The sequence below is a fragment of the Marmota monax genome, unplaced genomic scaffold, assembly GCF_021218885.2.
Source record: "Marmota monax isolate L192 unplaced genomic scaffold, Marmota_monax_Labrador192_F-V1.1 WCK01_AAM20220418_F8-fsc00012, whole genome shotgun sequence".
NCBI classification, from domain to species: Eukaryota; Metazoa; Chordata; class Mammalia; order Rodentia; family Sciuridae; genus Marmota; species Marmota monax.
Genome location: NW_026695227.1, coordinates 36,213,246 through 36,236,226, shown reverse-complemented (window position 1 = coordinate 36,236,226; position 22,981 = coordinate 36,213,246). Strand labels below are relative to the sequence as shown.

Sequence of the window (22,981 nt, the reverse complement as noted above, 5' to 3'; positions counted from 1 at the left end):
ATCTCCTGACCCTCTAAATACTTAAAATTCTCTATCACGTGTTTTAGTATCCAAATATATTTTTTGTACTATGACATTTTATTTTATAGACCTCACTCTACTGGTATTCATTTTCCAGGAGTTGTCCATTTTGTCTAGTATGATACAAGTTCTTGGGTAGTTGTTTGGTGAGATAATGAATGAATGAATGCATGAATGAGCATAGTTTTCATCCCAGGGTTTGTGAATCAATGATTGAGAAGAATTTGTCCTAGAAGATCTTGGAATAGAGATACTGTTCTACATGGAACACATATAGATTTTAAAACCCAGACCTGTTTTAGCTTGGCAAAATACAATTGCTTCAATAGTAAAATATTTTCTTACGTTTTTTGCTCTTTTTCCTGATTCTTCCCTGTATCAGAAATCATCTACTATGCCCTGTAAAACGAACCAGGACATCAACATGAGTAGTTTTCATGGATTTAAGCATTCATAATGGTCAGGAACTTCAAACAACACTATATGATCAAGGAAACTTGATTGAAAGTACTTCTCATCCCTCTGAACCTGTCCACTACACTGACATCACTCTTTTTTTTTTTTTGGTACTGGGGAATGAACTCTTGGCCACTAAGCCACATTCCCAGCCCTATTTTGTATTTTATTTAGAGACAGGGTCTCACTGAGTTGCTTAGCACATCACTTTTGCTGAGGCTGTCTTTGAACTCACGATCCTTCTGTCTCTGCCTCCTGAACTGCTGGGCTTACAGGCATGTGACACTGCACCAGCAATATCACACTTTGAGTCCAGCCAGTGACAGAAGCAGTGATTTGCACTCCTGACCATGGCTTTGGTTTTCATACAACCTACGTTGAATTATATGTAGCTGAGTCAACCTCACACATGACCTTCCTAGTCATTCTCTAAGAGCAGATGACCAATTAGGAGGCCACTTATCAGAGTTTCCTTCTCAGTATGGTATGTTAAAGCCATGAGAGGACTTTTTGCAAAACTTGGAAGTGAGAAGAGAAGCAAAAGTTATTGTTCTCCAGAGGGGTTTGTATTCAGGCTGTTGAGTTAACAGGACATCCAGAGTATCTTCTAATTAATTGTTTGAGAATTATCTAATTTGCTGCTAAGGTTTTGAAAAGTGGAGCCAGAATTAGACAGGCACTCAGTATATATAAATAAATTTAGTCAGGTTGGATCAAGGAGGCCAATCTGAGTAAGTCTGGAAGTTGTAGAGGGATCAAAATGCTAATGCCTTCAGAGCCCTTCCTCTACCCTTATCAAGATAACCTGCCCCTGTGCCAACCTGTTGCTAAGGTAACCTGTCCCAGGGATGGTCCTTCCCTATAGGGAGTTGTTAATTACACCCCCTTTCTGCCCAGATCACCCCACTTTGGCCCTTCCAGCCTATCTGCTTCTCATCTTTTGCCATCCCACAGAGAATCACCTGGGTTTAATCATGAAAGCAGGAAGGAGAAAAATATGCAGGGGAAGAGAGCAGGAGAACAAAGGAAGCCGAATGCCTATAAAAAAAAGCCAGAACGCCTTCACCTCTGGGGATACCAGGATACCAACTATGGCTGCCTTCTCTCTGCCAGGAGAAGTCTATGTCACTGCTTTTTAAATAAACCATGCTTTATATTCTTGTCTCAGGTGCTTCTCTAATGTTATTCTTCAACGTGGGGAAACAGAACTCGTCACCTGGTAAACAGCAGTATCCAAAGCACTCTCTCAGAAATTACAGACATTCATTGCTATTTCCCATTAAACACGTTCTTCACCTTCTCTTCAGGCCTCCAACCTGAAATATTCAGTATTAGTTTTCTCAACATTCTATAATCAACTCTCAAAGTTTGGCTTTTGGCTCCCTCAAGTCTTGAAAAGCAAGTAGAGTATTGGAGTCTGTTGAATTACAAAAACAAGTAATCTCGTTTAATTAATTAGTTAATTTATTTTTTTGATGAAGTGGGCTCATAAAGAGAGCCACAAAATATGGAATGTATTCCTCTACAGATGTCCTTCTTTTCTTGAGGGATAATTTCTTAAACTTCTCTGCCTAGATGATGGAAATTGAGGAGTGGACTCAACAAGACATGAGAACAGCCTATTCCTATTAACACCTCTTTGAAGTATTTGATTTCAAAAAGACACATGGAAGGATAATTTTTAAGGATTTGCATTTCAATTTACTCACTTTTCACACCAAAGAAAATGATTCACTTTGTGGAGAGATTCCTTCAGAGAATAAAATTGTGTATCTGTCAATTTTAGCAATACAAAATACTTAAGAGTAGATGCAATTCTTAGCAATTCACATAGCAAACCTAACAAGATATAAATAGTCAAGGGAAAAAATGGCAGAGGTATGAAGTAATGCATAACCATATTGGCATAAGGGAGGAAAAATGGACTATTTCCAAAGGACAGGAGACATGCTGCTAAATCACAACAGCATACAGAAGGAGCTATGTTTGCATGCAATAGCATGGGTGAACTTTGCTATGTTGAAAAAAAGAAGTCAGACATGAAATTAAAACAGTGTAGTTTCTTTCAAATGAAATTTTAGAACGGGCATGATTAATCTACAGTGACTAAAGATCATCTGTGTATACTTTGATTCAAAGGCAGGTGGAGGTTATTTTATAAACATGCCTTAAATATATAAATATTTCCACAAGCCAAGATATAAATGAATTGTAGGTTGAATTTCTTTCATGAGTTAGTATCATCTATAGTGGTCAGAGACTATAAATTTAGATCCAAAGCCTGGTGTTCAAATATTGTTACTGCAAATGACATCTATTCATGTTTACAAATAACTTATTGTAATTATTATGATTCCACAAGAGAAACTTTTCCAGTAGAACATCCATCCTTTTCATGTGTTATAACTCTCATTGCAAAACCCTTGAATTTTTATTTTCCTTATTCATTTTTCAAGATTCATTTTAAGTGATGATTCTTCTTGAAAGATGACTTTAAATTATAAAATTACTTAGATTTTTTTACTTTTTCTATCACAATATCAGTTACATTACATAATAAATCATCATGTTTTGTGTATCTGTCAAATTTAGCAATGCAAAATACTTAAGAGCAAATGCAATGCTTAGTGATTAACATATGTATCAAAATATTTAACTAACTATGTCTAGCAAGTTTCACTTGCCAAAAGCATTCAGTATATAAAACAGCCCTTTATGAGAATAGACATTTCTAGGTAAAGATGGAATTTGATATTCTGGATTGAAAAAGGCAATTTATTCCTAGAGATTAGAAAGATCCACTCAGAAAGAAAAGGAGAGAGGTGCAGATAGAGAGAGCAAACCTAATGAAATATAAATAGTCAAGGGAAAAAATGGCAGAGATCTTAAGCAATGCAAAAGATAACCATATTGAATTTTCTCATTCATATTCCAAAAAATATTATTTATGTCTAAACTCTGTCTTGCTGTTTTGAAAAGAACAAAACCTTTGGAGCAAATGCTTGAGAGCCTCTCTCACCTGCTGGTTCCTCAGGGTGTAAATGAAAGGGTTGAGCAAAGGGGCAACAGAGGTATTGAGCACAGCTACACCTTTAGTTAAAGCCACTCTTTGTTTTGCTGATGGATTCATATACATAAAGATACAGCTCCCATAAGTAATAGAGACAACTAGCATGTGTGAGGAGCAGGTAGAAAAAGCCTTCCTTCGTTGTTGACCATCAGGGAATTTGAGAATGGTTTTGATGATGAATGTGTAGGAGAGGATCACTAAAAACAATGTGAGAACAAGTGTCATCACAGCTAAGACAAAGGCCATCAATTCTATTAAACGTGTATCTGTACAAGAGATTTGCAGGACTGGAGAAGTGTCACACAGGAAGTGATCAATCACTTTGGAAGCACAGAAATCCAGTTTGAGTCCCAGAAGCAAAGGGGGAAAGATGATTAAGAGTCCAGTTGTCCAGGAGCTGAGCACCAGTTGGTAGCACACTCTGCTGTTCATAATGACTGGGTAATGCAGAGGTTTGCAGATGGCAACATAGCGGTCATAGGACATGGCAGCCAGGAGGAAAAACTCTGTAATCCCTAATAGGAAAAAAAAGAATAATTGAGTTGCACAACCAGTGTAGGAAATTGTTTTGTCTCCTGTGAGAATGCTTATCAGGAACCGTGGAATGCAGACTGTTGTGAACAAAACTTCTAAGAAGGAAAAATTTCGAAGGAAGAAATACATTGGAGTCTTGAGGCGGGGATCCAGCAAGGTGAGGATGATGATAATTAAGTTCCCCATCAGGCTCAAGATATAATTGAAAAATAGAAACAGGAAAATCACAATTTGTAGCACAGGGTCATCTGTGAGTCCAAGCAAAATGAACTGTATCTCCACTGATTGATTCTTCATTTCTCTTTTGTCCTATCAAATTTACAGAAAATAAAAACTAGTATCACAAGTAAGAAGTTGTTTCTTCCTTTTCAGAGATATAAAGTTCATTTTTCAAAAACTTACTAATTCACAGACATTCCTCAAATCAGCTTAGAGTTCATCACAATGAACATAATCCCACTTCATTCATCATGTTTATGAGAACACTGAGAGATCCTTCCCTTGTCCAGAGCTGAGCAAGTCCTGCTTTCCAGTTTATAGGACACTTAATTGTCATATGAAATGTAGCTCCTTAATTTGATTCATGTTAATTTATGACCAGTCTTTAAAGTGCTTTATCACAATGGGCTGTTCAAATATTCAATTTATTTATTTTTTTTTTGGTACCAGGAATTAAACGCATGCGCACTTAACTACAGAGCCTCACCCCCAGGACTTTCCTGTATTTTATTTAGACACAGGGTCTCACTGAATTGCTTAGGGCCTCACTAAATTACTGAGGCTAGCTTTGAATTTGAGGTCTTCATGTCTCAGCCTCCAGAGCCACTGAAATTACAGGCATTGCACCACCATATCTGGCTTGATATATTTTTAATTTCTGAAGTTAGCTAATATTTCAAGTTAATAGTCATTCAAGTGACACAATGGTTATAAGAAATAGTTTTCTTCCCAGTAGATACAATAACTAAAAATTAAGGGATACATGTAATAGTACAGGAAATTTATAAGAAGGAAAATATTATACGAGGTTCTGGTGAGTATTAAGCAGGGTGAGTGCAGAAATGATCAGATCAAAGCAGTGCCTAAATAATTGAGAAACAGAAAGATAAGTGACACAATTTTCAAATGTGAGTCATCATTTGAACCCACTATAATGAACATTGTCACGACTTTATGGTTTTCCATTACTATGTCTTTTATCATGTCTAAATGATGGAGGTTAGGGAGTAGTTCTATCTAATAACAATGATAACTTGTGCTTAAGTTAGAGTTAGCAAAATTATGTTTCAGGTAGAGGTATGCAATGCTCTTCATGTTTTACAGGTAGTGTGCTGCTAAGAAAAATAGTTTGTATTTCCTGAATTTCTTGACAGAAAAATTAAAACTTCATATATTCTAACAAAAATATAATTCTATAAATGTAGTGAGTATTGATTATTTATATAAATATTTAGAAGACCCATAAGGTTTGAATAATGAAACTTTTTACGTAATATACAAGAGTTGAGATGTTATATTATTTCTTGATTAAGAAGTTGTAAAGTAGAACAACACGTACAATAATCTGTATTTGACATTTAAAATACGCATTCTCAGAAACAAATCTAGTTTAGGCAACCCGACTGTGAACCCCTCTGCTGTTTTATTCAGTGTATGAAAGATGACTGACTTTTGAGTGCTTTTTATGGTGAATGATACTGGTGGTCCTCAAATATTTCCAAATGAACAGATAATAATATATGTACTTTCCTTGGGAGAATCAAACTCTTTCTGTATGATGACACCTATTTCAGATATAATTCTTTCCCCAATACATTTTCTTCTAGATAATTTGGTAATGCTGATGTAGTTATATAAGAATATATATATATTTCTTATAGTCTTGTAAACAGTTGAGATTCAGTGATGTGAAATGTATAGTAAATGTTTGTAGAAGCAGATAAGTATAAAAATGAGTTTGGGATGTGTTATGAGAGGGAAATACAACAAGAGGAGAAAGAAAGGGTAATAGAAACCTAAAGGAAAATAACATTTTTTAAAAAGTAAGTGAATGAGTTTAAGAAAAAATTAAATAATTAAGATCAAGAAAGATAATTTTATAAATATATATGTGTAAAGAAGTAATAAGGAAAAAACTTTTAAAACTGAATATGCTTCTTTTGCTGATTCCTTAAAGTGTAGATTATAATCATGAGTATACTTTAAGTCAGAATGATCTAGGGGGGATAAAAATATGTGATAAAGTTCAAACTTACACTGGGTGGTTGAACTGCTTTTCAAACAAATTTTGGATAGCATGTACAGCCTTCTCAAAACAATGATATTTGAATGTCATTCAAACAAGCTACTAAGTCAATAATCTTGTGCTTATTGAGAACTCTATATGCAACAATTACTATTCTCGATGCTCTGCGTGTATTATGTTGGACAAATTAGATTAAACACTCAAAAAATGTGCTCAGGCTTGCTTTCAGAGCAAGGGGTCAGATTAATAGTGGTTATTTTCAGAAGTCCTGGCTTTAAAATCACACAGTTTTCTAAAAGTTCTTACTCAAGTTTTCGTAGAATATTTAACTACAAGCTAAGTTATGGAACACTATTTCTAAAAAGAATTAGTAATATCCCTATAGAAAAATTATTTCTTAGGTGTTTTCATGATCACAACAAAATAATCAAACCTATTTTAAATTGTTGCTATGTAAAATCTTGTGTTTTGCATTGAGGATATTAACAGAATTATTTTCAACATTGAAAGCATAATTTATTCTTAAGATAATAGAAAAACAAACAAACAAACAAAAAGAGGTCTTCCCAGTGTTCTCTACAGGAATTTAAAGAAGGAGATATTTGAGTATTTGGATCTTTAGATGGGCCTTAGAAGAAATTAAAAGTTATGCTAGGCAGGTTAAGTAGGATAAGCCAAAGAAAAGAAATGACTCTAGCCTAATTTGGTTGTAAAGAGTATCCAGAGTTCCCCTGTTTAATAGAATCTAATAAAAGCATAAAACACTGCAAAGAACAGCAGCCCATTCCCAGAGTTCTTTATCACATTCAGATGATTGTGAAATTATATATCATAAAATTATCTCATTTACACAAATCATTTCAATGGCAACACTGATATAAATGTTCAATTTTGTAATAAACTAGAATTTCCTCATATCAAACTATTGATTTGTCCTGGTTTAGTAATCACACATACCATGTATCTGTACAACACAAGCTGTGAGGGAAAGTAATATAATATCATGTGAACACGAGCCAATAAATGCAATTGTATCCAGTTTTTTTGAAAATAGTGAATACCCCATAAAAATTAAAAATTAAAAGTCTTGCAAGTTTAAAATTATTATTTTATCTTTATCTTATCTGTAATATTTCATGAGTATATATAAGCTGAAGTATAGTTAGTAGTCAAAACACTCACCGTTTAGTAGTTTAACACACATTGGTATACACTTATTTGGGCCAACCTTCTGCACTTCCATGCTTAACTCATCGTCTTGGTCAGCAGAGAGCACTGATGATCTGTTTTTCTCCCTAAGCACTTAATTCTACATAAAACATATAATTGATTTAAATATTATTTGAGAAATATTATTTTGACTAATTTATTACATGTTCTTAGAAAATTTATCAAATTATCTTCTTTTCTAAAATTTACTATAACCCATTTATCTGAAGTATCGTACCCCTTGCTAAATGTGATATGCAATGAAATATGAAAACTAACCATCTCTTGATACCATGAAGAATTTATGTATTCTGTCTTACAGGAAAATATCTAACAACAACAAAGAATTCTCAGGGTAACTGAGATCCCCAAACATCATTTCCTAAGGGATTGCTAAATTGTCAATTACAGAAGTGTTTTCTACAAACATAACACACACACACACACACACACACACACTCACTTACTTTTACATGTTCTAACTTTGTCTCCAAAGAATTCTGTGTATGCTGCTGTACTAGTTGACTGCCTACCATACACCCAGTCCCAGATACACAGTTTAGGGTTTAGAAACAGAGAGAAAGAAAAATATTTTTAAGTTGACAGGAAAAGTGAGTATATAAGATGGAAAAAATATAGCCTCTTATAGACAAATTAACCTCAGGCTAAACGTGTTATACTACAGCTATCTTGTTTCTTTGGGATTATTCACTAAACCATAATATCCTGTCAAACACACCACATCAACTCATGGAAATATTTTAAATTTGTTAATGGCTGTATAGTCTTTCTCTATAAGGATGTGTCATAATATATTTAATTGCTCTCATATTTTGCCTAATAGATTTTTTCCAAAATTGACAATTAGAGTGTACCAATGAATAAAATCTAACAGTCAATAGTAATGATGTATTCTCAGAGGAAGTCATCAGTACCATCTGCCACTGACTGCAACAAAAAAAATTTTAAATACCAATGTAATTGTTTTCACTTGTTTTTATATCATTTAGGGCAATTGGAAAGCATAAGACCTGAAAATTCTTTTGTTTCTCTCATATGGGTAATTTATGAAGTTGAAAATTTTGTCTGATAATATGGAAAAAGAATATAAAATGAGTAACTGATGTTTCATTACATATGTTTTTATATTTTTCTGCAGATATGCCTAGGCATATTGTAAGTAGCACTTACAGAAATGCAAACATTAAACACAAAAGTTGTGCAATTCAAAGTATAATTTTTCATATGCTATTTGATTTAAAACACTTAATCAATCTATTTGTGAAATCTATTTGATACGGTGTAAGCTTAGTCATAATACCCAATCTAAGAAAAACAATGATACTGGTTTCTCCTACCTCTTACACAGATAGCTAATCTTCCCCCCATGGTTGCTGTTTATCCTTGTTCAATCATTCAGTGACATACTATGTTTAAGGATGTTATGTTCTAAGTTCTCACCAACAGCTCTTTCATAATTTTTTCACAGTAATACATGATTTTAACATTTTTTAGTATACCATTTCATCAATTTTAAGGATAAATTTAACATTGCTTAATATGAACATGTTTGAAACTTGTAATAGCCCTTTTTTGAGGAGAAAGACAACAACTGAGAATTTTACATAACTCACACAAAATTTCACAAATTTTACTATATTTTTTATTGAAAAATGTACTTTAACCATATATCTGTGAAACTGCAGGTAACATATCCCTTATCTCTCCAGTCTTGTTTCCAAGAAGAAGAAAGAAACCTACAACAAAAAGGGCTGTGCTCACATTAAAAAGCTTCTGCTCAGCAAAACAATCAGCAGATCAAGGAGACAATCTATATAATGGAAGCAAATCTTGCCAGCTCTTCTTCCGGAATATACATACAGACCTCAAAAAACTTAACAAAGAATCCAATAAAAAATGGGCAAGTGATCTGAATAGACACTTCTCAAAAGAAGAAATAAAATAGCCAAAAAATATATGAAGAAATGCCCAATGTTGTAGGAATTCTGACATATCCAGGGAAGCATTCCTCTGATGAGCAAACTCCCAGTGGGTAACTGTCACTCTGTTTCCCACCCTTAGAATGCCCTGCAGTTTCTCCTAGGAACTAGTAAGATACATGTGCTATGTCTAGCTGCTGTGGCAATGCCACTAGAGTCTTATTAGCCTTGCCGTTGATCTCAGGCACACAGCTCCTGGGAATAAAGGAACTCTCTTGTTGAACAACCACAGTGTTTCACTGAGCCTAAACCTGTCCCCATAACAGTAACTTTATACAATGGACTTTCTTGAGAGCTACACAAAGCTCCTAACATTTCACATTGCAACTTAGTATGTAACTGAGGAATAAACTGCATAATGTTGCTAGTTCTGTAACCTGCCTAATGATGCAATGAACAATATGTACTAATGATGCCAATGACCTAAAGTAACCTGTTGATATAAATAAAGCTGGGAGCTTGGCCATTCTGCCATTCTGCCATTCTGCCATATTTCTCTCTTGCCTTTGCATCTTGTCTCTGTGTCCCTTTTTTATTTCCCTTACACAATCTTTTTATCAGCCAAGGACATGAAAATCAAAGCTACTATAAGATTTTGTCTTACCATAGTTAGAATGGTTATTATCAAAACAACAAAAATATCAAATGCTGGCAAGGATGTGGACAAAAAGGAATTATTCTACATTGCTGGTGAGGTTGTAAATTAGTACAATTACTGTGGAAATAGTATGGAAGTTCCCCCCAAAACTGAAAATATGATTACCACCTGATCCATTTATCCCACTCCTGGGTATATATTGAAAGAAAACAAAGTTCCATATGAAAGAGCCACCCACATACCCATGTTTATGATAGTGCTATTCACAATACCTAAGATATGGAATAAGTGTTGGTGACTATCAAAAGATTAATGAATAAAGAAAATATCATACAACACACACACGCACACACACACACACACACACGAATGCTCAGCCAGAAAGAAGAATGAAATACCATCAGTTGTGGACAAATGGATAGAATTTGAGGATATTATGTTAAGTAACATAAGCCAAAAAAAGAAAAACAAATATTGCATGTTTTTTTTTTTTTCTTATGTGGAAACCAAACCAAACAAACAAGCAAACAAAATCAAACATGAAAGTAGAATAGGGACCATGAGGAAATGGGAAGGATGGAAATGGTGTGAAAAGAAGGAGGAGAGGATGGAAAAAGGGTGAATGGGATGATTGCCCCCCACATACATGTGTATGAAAAAATCTCAATGAATCCCATCAATTTGTACAATGTATATTAATAATTAAAATAAAATGCATTTGTATTACTGCAAAGATTGAAACAAAAAGTAACTCATTTGAAACAAAGGCTGCAGCCATCCTGGACATTTCCAAAGCGAGTGTCCTCTGCACTTATGGGCTTCCCAAGCTCTATGTGAAGCTGCATTACTGTGTGAATTACGCCATTCAGATTAAGGTAGGCAGAAATCTACCTTGTGCAGTTTAGAAGAGACTTACCCCAGTTTAGACCTGCTGGTGCTGCCCCACATCCTCCACCCAAACCCATGTCATGAGCTGGATCCTTAAGGACTGAAGAAAACCTATTCTCTGGAAGAAAAAAATACAGGAAATTATACTTTGAAAACATCCCTTATCTGAAATGCTAGGGACCAGAAGCACAGTTTTGGGATTTACTTGGATTTTGAAATATTTGCTTGTTCCTAATGAAATAGTTTGAGGATGTGACCCAAGTCCAACCATGAAATCCACTGATGTTTCAAATACAACTTACACACATAATGTGAAGGTAATTTGGGGCAGTATTTTTAGTGTTCCTGTGTTTTGACTGTGGCCTGTGACCCAGGACAGGTGCAGGAAGCCATCTGTGAAATGCATGAGGACATTTTTTAACATCATAGCCAGTGAGGGGGTAAATATGGTACTGGGAACTCCTCATGGCAGTCCCAAATGCAAGTGAACTTCCCCTCAGCTCTGCTAAGAGGTCTCATGCAGCACTGGAGGTGGGTGTGAACCCCTAAGAACCCAGCAGCTTACCTGCCCCCACCTCTACCTGTTTTGGTGAAGAACTTTCCATAGAATTTCTTTGATGTGTTCCAATACAAATAAAGCAAACACAGACTCCTTTCTTTGTTAGAAGCTGGACCCATCTGGTCAGCCTTGCCTGTCACTGCCCCCACTCTGAAACTACTTTTCTGTGTTCCTTGGTTATTTCATAGCACTACTTTTCTTAGCTTTTATTTCTCAACTAGCCCATCCCTCTGGAGGAAAACCCATTCCCTTGCCTGAGTGAGAGTCAGGTATGGTATTTTCCACCTGTGGCATCATGTTGGTGTGTAAAATGTTTCATATTTCAGAGCACTTTGGATTTGGAATTTTTGAATGAAAGATGATTGACTTGTAATAGAATTTAAGTACATAAATCCAATGTCACCTATTTTAATCTTGTGTAGTTTTGTTTATGTTGTTGTTGCTGCTGCTATTGTTATTATTATTTCCTATACTAGGATCAAACCCAGGTCCTTATGTGTCTAGGCAAGTGCTCTACTACTAAGCTATATTTATTATTTCTATACATTTCCATCTGTTTTGTAACTTTTGTGTTTTTCCATAAAAATACGACATGCACATATTTTAATGAAACTTCATGGATGTATATTATTATCATGGGGTTATCTTTGTCATTATTCCAAAATATTTTTAGATAATTCTAATTTTGAAAATTTATTGGTGATTTCTTCTAGTATTAAAAGGTCTTTATTGTGCAGTAATACAAACCAAATTTATTTATTGATTTTTCCTTTAAAAAGTTTTCTAATTAGTTATACATGACAGTAGAATGCATTTTGATACATCACACAGAAATGGAGTATAATTTCTCATTCTTCTGGTTGTATATGTTTTAGGATTACATTGGTCATGTAGTCACATATGCACATAGGGCATTAATGTCCAAGTAATTTTACTATCCTTCCTCCCCCCAGCATCCCCTTCTGTCTCTTCACTCCTCTCTACCTAATCCAAAGTACCCTTATTCTTCCCTAACAGCTTCACTCTTATTGAGGATTAGCATCTGCTTATCAGAGAAAGTATTTGGCCTTTGTTTTGCGGGTGTTGGCTTATTTTGCTTAGCATGATGTTCTCCAGTTCCATCCATTTACTGGCAAATGCTATAATTTCAGTATTATTCAAGCCTGAGTAATATGCCACTGTGCATATATACCACATTTTCTTCAGCCAAACATCTGTTGAAGGGCATCTAGGTTGGTTCAATAGTTTAGCTATTGTGCTTTGACCTGCTATAAACATTGATGTGGCTGCATCACTGTAATATGTTGATTTTAAGTCCTGTGTGTATAAACTGAAGAGTGGAATAGATGGGTCAAATGGTGGTTCCCTTCCTAGTTTTCTGAGGAATCTCCATACTGCTTTCCATAGTGGTTGCACCAACTTAGAGTCCCATCAGCAATGTATGAGGGTACCTGTTTCCCCACATCCTTGCCAACCTTTATTGTCTCTTGGTTTTTGATAGTTGACATTCTGACTGGAGTGAGATAAAATCTTTGAGCAGTTTTGATTTACATTCTTCTAATTGCTAAAGATGTTGAACATTTTTTTAATATATTTGTTGATCAATTGTATATCTTCTTCTGTGAAGTGCCTGTTCATTTCCCTGCACATTTATTTATTGGGTTGTTTATTTTTTGCTTTTAAGCTTTTTTTTTTACATTTTTTTCATATATCCTGGAGATTAATGCTAACTCTGGGGTGCATGTGGTAAAGATTTTCTTCCACCCTGTAGGCTTTCTCTTCACCTTCTTGATCATTTTGCTGAAAAGAACTTTTTAGTTTGATTACATCCCATTTATTGATTCTTGATTTTACTTCTTGTGCTTTAGGAGTCTTGTTAATGAAGTCAGTTCCAAAGCCAACATGGTAAGATTTGGACCAGTGTTTTCTTCTATTAGGTACAGGGTGTCTGTTCTAGAGACTAAGACTTGGATTTCCTTTGAGTTGAGTTTCATGCAGGGTTAGAGATAGGGGTTTAATTTTATTTTGCTACATATGGATTTCCAGTTTTCCCAGCACCATTTGTTAAAAAGGTTATCTTTTTTCCAATGTATGTTTTTGGTGCCTTTGTCTAGTATGGGGTAACTGTATTTATATGGGTTTGTCTCTGTATCTTCCATTCTGTGCCATTGGACTATGTGTCTGTTTTGGTGCCAATACCATATCAGTTTTGTTACTATGGCTTTGTAGTATAATTTAAGATCTGGTATTGTGATGCCTCTTGCTTTACTCTTCTTGCTAAGAAATACTTTCACTATTCTGCCTCTCTTATTTTTGCAAATAAATTTTATGATTGCTTTTTCTAGTTCTATGAAAAATGTAGTTGGCATTTTAATAGAAATTGCATTAAATCTGTATAATGGTTTTGGTAGTATGGCCATCTTGACAATGTTAATTCTGCCTATCCAATAGCATGGTAGACAATTCCATCTGTTAGGGTCTTCTTAAATTTCTTTCTTTAGTGTTCTATAGTTTTCACTGTAGAGGTCTTTAACCTCTTTTGTTAAATTGATTCCCCCAAGTACTTTATTTTTCCCTGAGGCTACTGGTAATGGGATAGTTTTTCTAATTTCTTTTTCAGAGGATTCATCACTGATGTATAGAAATGTATTTGATTTATGGGTATTGATTTTATATACTGCTATTTTGCTGAATTCATTTATTAATTGTAGAAGTTTTCTGGTGGAATTTTTTGCATCCTGTAGGATAGAATCATGTCTTTGGCAAATAGTGATAGTTTGAGTTCTTTAAATACATACATAAATACATATGTATGTATATATACATACTAATATGTATATCTATTAAATTATATCCATTGTGGAAATGGGCTTGCCTTGGACCCAGGTCATTTGCAGTGACATATATATATATATATATATATATATATATATATATATATATATATATATATATATACTCAATGCCTTTATTTCTTTGTATGTGGTGCTAGAATCAAACCCAGTGCCTCACACTTGTGAAGCAAGTGCTTCACCATTGAGCTACAACTCCAGCCCCATTGAGTTCTTATTTTCTTATTCATGTCTGTTTAATATCTTTCATCTGTCTAATTTCTCTGGCTAGAGTTTTAAGGACTATGTTGAATAGAAGTGGTAAAAGAAGGGATCCCTGTCTTGCTCTAATTTTTAGAGGGAATGCTTCTAGTTTCTCTTTATGTAGAATGATATTGGCCTTGGGTTTTGCAGAGATAGCTTTTACAATGTTGATGTATATTCCTACTACCCCTAGTGTTTTTAGTGTTTGAACATAAAAGGGTTTTATATTTTGTCAAATGTTTTCTCTGTATCTATTGATATAATCATATGATTCTTAGCTTTTAGTCTATTGATGTGATTAATAATGCTTATTGATTTCCATATGTTGAATCAACCTTGCATCCCTAGAATGAACCCCACTTGATCATGGTGAACTATCTTTTAAATATGTTTTTGTATGAGATTTGTCAGAATTTTATTAAGAATTTTTGCATCTATGTTCATCATGGGTATTGGTCTGAAGTTTTATTACTTAATGTGTCTTTGTCTGGTTTTGGTATCAGGGTGATACTAACCTCATAGAATAGATTTGGGGGACTTGGGTTGTGGCTCAGCAGTTAAGTGCTCACCTAGCATGTGCAAGGGGCTGGGTTTGATCCTCAGCACCACATAAAAATAAATAAATAAAACAAAGGTATTGTGTCCAACCACAACTAAATATGTATGTGTGTGTGTGTGTGTGTGTGTGTGTGTGTGTATATATATATATATATATATATATATATATATATATATATATATGAGAATAGGTTTGGAAGTGTTCTCTCCTTTTCTATTTCATGGAATAATTTGAGGAGTATTGGTATTAATTCTTCTTTGAAGGTCTTGTAGAACTTGGCTGAGAATTTGTCTGGTCCTGGGCTTTTCTTTCTTGGTAGAATTTTGATGTTGTCTCCTATTTCCTGTAAGGTCTGCTGAGAGCTATAGCCAAGTAGGAATGACACATGGCAATTTCCTTGTCAGCCTACCCAATGTTGCTTAGAGGGAGGACTCTCCATTGTGGAAATGGGCTTGCCTTGGACCCAGGTCATTTGCAGTGACATTGCATGAATGTTTGAGAAAGGTGACCCTGCTCAAGGACCAGGGCGGATCTGGGTTTAGGGCGGTTCCAGGTTTAGGGTGTGGATCCTGCTGGGAATAGGGCATATCCTGCTGCCTCAGGCACCCGCTCCTTGAGTTCCTGTTGAGTTCTCACAGGATTCAGAGAGTATTTGGGATGCAGAGCCCTGTGAAGGTGTGGACTTTCCCAGAACGTGCGTGTAGAGTGCCGGTGACAGTTCGAGAATAAAGAGTTGCTGTTTGAATCTACAATGTGTGTGGTGGCTTGGTTATTTTGTGCCCAGCCAGACTGCGACAAGGTCAGGCAATGGCAGCAACCAAAAGGAGGCAGATTTTAAAAGGCTGCTGAGGAGGCTTTATTGAGACTCCACTCCCTGGCAGAACTCTATCAGACCAACAGAGAGGATAGGAAGAGGGTCTGAGGAGAAACTGAGTGGAGGCTCCACTGAACTAGAATTTTATGAGGCTTATGGCAGGAAGGGAAGGGCTTGGAACAGGAAAAAGGATTTTTAGAGTCCCTTGTCCCAGTGGAGTTGATCAGGGGAACTGGCTAAGATCCAGGACTGGCCAGGAGACCCTGCTGATTGACAGGTGGTTCTGTGGGTGCCTGATTGATGCTTCTTTTGAGCTTAGTGGGCTGCTTGGTGCTTTGTTCCTAAGTCACCACCATCAACCTGTCATTTCCTTGCTTGAAACTGATCTGTTTAAATTGTGTAGGTCTTCCTGACTCAGCTTGGGTTAGTTGTATGTCTCTAGAAATTTGTTGATGTCATCAAGATATTACAGCCAGTTACTGATGATAATGAGTTCTGCTCCCCAGATGTGAAGGTTGAACCACAGGGAAATATGGAAGCAACAAGTTTGATTTAAAGAATAGTAACACAGTCTTCTCAGCAGAGAAGGGAGAACAGAGCTGGGGTGGTGAGTCATGTTCTTCTCATAATTATGTAAGGGGGTGAGTCATGTCCTTCTTATAATTTCTGTGTTTTTTTACTTCTCATGTCCTACCTTTTATCCCACCATGTGGTGAAAAAGCAGGAGAGAGGCAATTCAGGGGGAGTGAGCCAGGAAATACTCATTAATAATTCCCTGCTGGGAGGGCCAGTCTCCTGAGTGGTAGGTGTTGTTTGGATATCTGTTAGGGGAATGTGAAGTGTCCTGAAGGTATTAACATTCCATTCCCCTTTGAACCAATGTCCACCTTCCCAACCCTATTCATCTTCCATCTTCCTACCTAACTGGATTCATATACCTACACTAACTGCTTCACCTTTGTTTTTGCTTCAAAGATTTTTTTTTCTTTTTCTTTTTCTTTTCTTTTTTTTTGAGTATGAATTTCAAAGAACTTTCTGATTACCTTCTGTATTTCAGTATGTCATTGTGATATTATTTTTTTCACCATGAATTCAGTAACTTGGTTTTTTATTACTGTGGCTAAGGGTTTGTTAATTTTATTTTTTCAAAGAACCAGCTTTTTGTTTTGTCAATTTCTTAAATTGTTTCAATTATATTGATTTCAGTTCCAATTTTAATTATTTCCTGTCTTTTACTGCTTTTGGTATTGGTTTGTTGTTCTTTTTCTAGCTCTTTGAGATGTAATGTTAGGTCATTTGTTCATTGACTTTCCATTTTTTAATGAATGAGTCATTGCATGAACTCTCCTCTTAGCACTGCCTTCATGGAGTCCCAAAGGTTTTTATATGTTTTAAGTATTTTTTTATTGATCCCTGATTTCTTCTGTTATCTATTTGTCATTCAATAATGTATTGCTTAGTCTCCAAGTGTTGGGGTTGATATGCTTGAGTTCAGGACCCCCCAAAACCACCAGAGACCAAGATCAATGTAAGCAGCAAGGAGGTGTTTATTGTGAGCTAGCTGGGTCCTCTGCACACAGAAATTGGTGTCGCTGAGAGGCCCCAAGTCCAGGGTTTGCAGCAGTTTTATACACTCTTTAGGGAAAGCAGGGACTTCACATACATCATAGCATCTGTTAGCAAATCATCACAGTCCACTGGAAAATCATAAAACAACTCTAAATCATGATTAGCATATCAAGTGGCCAGAAAGAATCTGGAAAGGATTATTGGTTAGTTCAAGGAGTTGATGCACTTAAAATGATTGGTTTAAATCATGAGGGTGTTGTAAGGGGGGGTACGTACCAAGTTGCAGGGCTTCTGGTTTAGATATTGATCACCCCACCTAGGTGGGGGCCATCTAGAATTTCAGATATTTCCACATGTGGCCTATCTTAGGCAATCATCATCTGCAGCTTTTCCAAGAACTGTTTGTGCAGAGATCTCTGTGGTATTTCCTTACTTTAGGACTACAGTAGGTCAGAGGTTAAGTTTCAGAGCAAAATAAGGTCCTAGGGAAATGAGGTTTCTTAGGTCTTTCAGGGGTATCTTATTTTTTTTTTATTTTATCATTGATTTCTAATTTTATTCTATTATGATCTGATAGAGTTCAGGGTAGTATCTCAATTTTTTTTTTTTTTTTCATTTTCTGAGTTGCTTTTTAAAGAAGTATCCATGTGCTGCTGAGAAGAAAGCACATTCACTTGTGGATGGATGGATGAAATATTCTACATATCTCCCTTAAGTCTCAATTATCGATTGTATTATTTAGTTCTATTGTTTCTTTGTTTAAGTTTTGTTTGGAAGATCTGCTCTGCCACTGTAACTTATTTTTTAAATGAACATTGTTTTTCCTCTTCCTCTTGCCCTGCTTCTTCCTAATCTATTCCCCTCCTTAATCTCAGGGAAATAGGATTACCTTTCTTCTGCATCCTATTCTGAGTTATCTGTCCTTGAGAACACACCCATCACAGGAATGAAGTAATTTATTGAAGACAGCAGAAGAACCTCTCCCAAATTAACAAGTGAATTACAACAGAGATCAGGTGGAATATAACCTTTGAACCACCTCTTCAGAAGCTAAAATCTCCTGCTCAACTTGATGGGCAGAATCACAGCCACTCTGACCATACTCCTCTGTGTTTTTTTTTTTTTTTTTTTTTTTTTTTTTTTTTTTGCTAGCAAAGCAATAAGCCTTCTTTTTCCTTTTTTTAAAAAAGTTTGTGTGACTATAACATTGCAAATATTTCTTTCCCCTCATTTTTGCTCTCTTCTTCTGGAACACATAATGAACGTATTTTATAGTATTTGATGTTATGCCATGATTCAGGAATAGTCTGTCCCCCAACTTAGTTTTTTATCTTTGCACTTAATTTGGATATTTTCTCTTAACTAAATACTAATTCTTTCTTGAGCCGTGTCCAGTAGGTTAATTAGAAATTCTTTAATTCTGTTACTATGAGTTATAGTTTAACATTCAATTACATTCGTAAAAATACTTTGTCTTTCCACAAAGTTTCCAAATTGTTCAGACATATTTGCCCCCTTGTTCACTAAATCCTTAACATGGTCATCAAAATAATTTCCAAGTTCCTGTCTGATAATGTGAGTATCTGTCATATCTGAGAATAGTTATATTTAATGTTTTATGTTTTGCATAAGAAAGCAAAACAGTTTCTTCTTCTTCTCTTCTTCTTCTGCATGACACATAGTATTTTATGTTATGTTGGAGAGCATGTATAAATGAATAGTTAAAGGTAAGTTATATTGATGCCCTAAAGATGGATCACAAGAGTGTAATAACTAGTAAGTAGCTAATTGTGAGAGCCAGAGGGTCTACATGGTAGCTTTCAAAGGAGGATATATTTTGTGTAGTGTAATAACAAATATGTGAGTGGCATGTTGATCTGCTTCTTCTAGTCATTGAGTTCCAGAAACCTCTGAATTTTTCACAACACAGGTGTGTTATAAAGCTAAAGACCCTGATGAGGGAAACATGACTAGAAATATAAAAAAAGGATGTTTTGATATATAGGCCTGAGTATTTTCACATTTTGAACCCTATGAACAATTGGAATTATAACTGTGACTCATTCTTCCTTAGTAAGAAGTGGTAAGCAGGTGGTTCAGGGGTCTATACTATGCAAGAGAGGAAAGACTTCCCTCTGGAGCTGTTCTCATCACCTTTCCTAGGTGCTAAGCTAATCATTAAATCCCATATCATGTATGTGGAGACATGGTGACTTAGGGGTAGAAAAAAAAATCCATACACTGAAATAGTTGTAATCACCAGACAACTTGTCCTGGGTGGAGTCAAAGATATAGATATTGCTTAGAGGTCAGGCATGTAAGACTTGTTGAGCTAAAATTTATGGACATGGGAAACTTTCTAAAGATATGGGATTTAACATCTGGGCAAGGATCTCATTTCATGGCTAAGGTGTCCCATAGAGCCTGGAAAAAGCAATGTCCAATGCTCACTGATGTGGAAATATCTTATAAGGCCCTACAAAGATTCATTCCAAGGAGGCCCCACATTCTCCAAGGGAATGAGGACTAGGATTCTGAGATGGGAACAAGTATCACTAATGTTTAATAGTGGCTTTCATACACCACATATGAAGGTGGGAGAGATAGATGGTCATGGGGGACATAAATAGCCATAGAGTTAGGATTGTTAATATTTTTGAGGATGTCAGATGCCAGGTGGTTCCACTTAAGCAGAGAAGCCAGGGGTCTACCATCCTCACAATGATGGGCAATGTCAGAGGGGTATCCAAAGGACCTTCAAGCAGGGAGCTGTGGAGAGGGTTAATAGACCATGACATAGCATCCTTATTAACAACCCTAACCGCCCCAGAATCATCTATAAATGTGTCCTCTAAATGTCAGGCACAGTCTTGTTACACTGTTGTCTTGGTGGATTTTTATCATTGCCAAAATTCTCTGTGATTTCTCTTTGCCTGGGTCTCCTTTTCAATGAAACAAGATGATTCCATTTAACACCTTTCATTCTAATTTCAGCACCCAAATAAGACAGCCAGAAGTGTCCTTAAAAATATTCATGTCATCTAACACTGTACCATAAGAAATCCTTTCTGTAGGTGGTGGCAGAGAGGCAGTTTTTGGAGTCATCATAAGGAGTAGCTTCATGGGCTGGGATTGTGGCTCCATGGTAGAGCACTTGCCTCACACATATGAGACACTGGGTTCAATCCTCAGCATGACATAAATAAAATAAAGGTATTGTGTCCATGTACATCTAAAAAACAAGTAAAATAAAATAAAAGGAGTATCTTCAGAAATAAGCTGTTTAAACCATAAAAAAGTGTTCTTGTAGAATATTTTTGGGCATAGTTTATGAAAAATCTCTTCTGAGAAACAGCCATTCATATTTAACACAGTACATTTATAACTTTTTGATAATAACAAGATAATTACTATTTTTTTTTTTACTTCTGAACATTCTAGAGAAATGTTCTATCACTGACCTGTATCAACACTCTGATAATTATTAATGAGTCCTAGAGCTCTTTGGGGGATAGAGAGTTGATCATTCAGCTTGTCATATTTATGATAAGCAAACGAGTTTTCAAGCAGGTTTTTTTTTTTTTTTTTTTTTTTTAGTTTTGGTTTGTTTCTTTGTGTGTTCATTTTGTCTGTGTTTGCATAGTCTAAAAAAGACTTTTCTCTTTTTTTTTTTACATCTAAAAGTTATCCCTGGACAAATTTAAATTAACCTTCTTTAATTAACCATTTCTTGGTGGAAATTTAATCTGAAAATTCAATAGGTATTTACATTGACTTCATCTAAGAAATCAATTTAACAACTGAAGAGCTCCTTCAGGAACATCATTAACAATTTTCATTTGTTTTGAGGCCACTAAAATAAATGAAGATGCACAATTTTTCTGGCCATATCCTTGAAGGCTTGTTTTACCTGTTTATTCCTTAGAGTGTAAATGAATGGATTCAATAAAGGGGCAACTGATGTATTGAGCACAGCTATTCCCTTATTGAAGGCAACTCCTTCTTTTGCTGAAGGCTTTATGTACATGAAGATGCAGCTTCCATAAGAGAGGGAGATGACAATCATGTGGGAAGAACATGTGGAAAAGGCCTTTTTCCTTTGCTGAGCAGAAGGGATCTTCAGAATGGTCCTGATGATGTTTGTGTAGGAGAGGGTCACCAGCACCAGTGTGACTACCAGTGTCAGAAGTGCTAAGATAAAGTCGAATAGTTCCAGTAGACTAGTGTCTGAGCAAGAGATTTCTATGAGGGGTCCATAGTCACAGTAATAATGATTTAGCACATTGGACCCACAGAAATCCAGATGACTGGTCAGGATGATTGGGAACAAGATGATCAGGAAGCCACACAGCCAAGAGCAGAGAACCATCTGGAGGCAGACCCTGCTGTTCATGATGGTGGTATAATGCAGAGGTTTGCAGATGGCCACATAGCGGTCATAGGACATGGCAGTCAGAAGGTAAAATTCAGTGGCCCCAAAGAAAATAGCAAAGAAATATTGAGTGAAGCATCCAGCAAAGCTGATAGTCTTGATCCCAGTTGAGATGCTGAATAGCAGCCTAGGAGTGAAAGTGGATGTAAAGGAAATTTCCAGGAAGGAGAAATTCCGGAGGAAGAAATACATGGGAGTCTGGAGGTGGGAGTCCAGCAGGGTGAGGATGATGATTGTCAGATTCCCAATGATGCTGAACATATATGTAAGGAGGAGAAATATAAAAATGATAATCTGAAGCTCTGGAATATCTGTTAGTCCAAGAAGGATGAATTCAGTCAAAGAGTGGTTTTTCATTGCAATTTCAATTAACTGTGAAGCTGAGAAAGGGAAAAGCAGCATTGGGAAGGGGAAAGTAGCTGAGGAATATTGAGCACAGGTTTAGATTTCCCTTGAAACTTGCTTAGAGGAAATACCTCTGTTTAAACCAGCCAAAAATGTCTTTTTTTTTTTTACTTCATGCTTACTTGATCATTAAAAAATTTTAAAAACAAGATTTTAAATAAAAATGCCCCAAAGATTAGTAGAATTTAAATTGATAAAGATCTAATAATTCACCACCGTGGAAGGGTAACATTGATGATCTCTGTACATACTCACTTTTGACATGGAAAAGATGATGAGGGATTGTATCTCTGGAGCTACATAGTGTCAGAACTGAGATGTCAGATGTGCATGAGAAGGTGAAATAAATTATCACATATTTTCTTTCTTAATCCTAATGCATGTCCTGATTACTCACAAAGTATTCAGGCAGGCTTTGAGAAGAAGGCATGTCTGTCTGTCCCTTCATTTAACAATTGCTTATTAGTGCCCTTCCTCCATTGATTTCAAATCAAAACTTCTCTTGTAATTCCTTAAAAAGTTGGCTT

At 35.7% G+C, this 22,981-nt stretch overlaps 2 protein-coding genes across 2 annotated transcripts; both read right to left on the bottom strand.

Moving 5' to 3' along the window:
- Window positions 1-3,418: 3,418 nt before the first annotated feature.
- Window positions 3,419-4,381, bottom strand: LOC124087321 (olfactory receptor 6C6-like). The gene has a single exon (XM_046436166.1). It carries the CDS (start codon window positions 4,376-4,378, stop codon window positions 3,419-3,421), a length of 960 nt encoding a protein of 319 aa, XP_046292122.1. The 5' UTR covers window positions 4,379-4,381.
- A 17,089-nt stretch (window positions 4,382-21,470) lies between these two features.
- LOC124087409 (olfactory receptor 6C4-like) lies at window positions 21,471-22,406 on the bottom strand. Its single transcript, XM_046436292.1, has one exon. The coding sequence runs from the start codon at window positions 22,404-22,406 to the stop codon at window positions 21,471-21,473; it is 936 nt and encodes a 311-aa protein (XP_046292248.1).
- Between the last annotated feature and the right edge of the window lie 575 nt (window positions 22,407-22,981).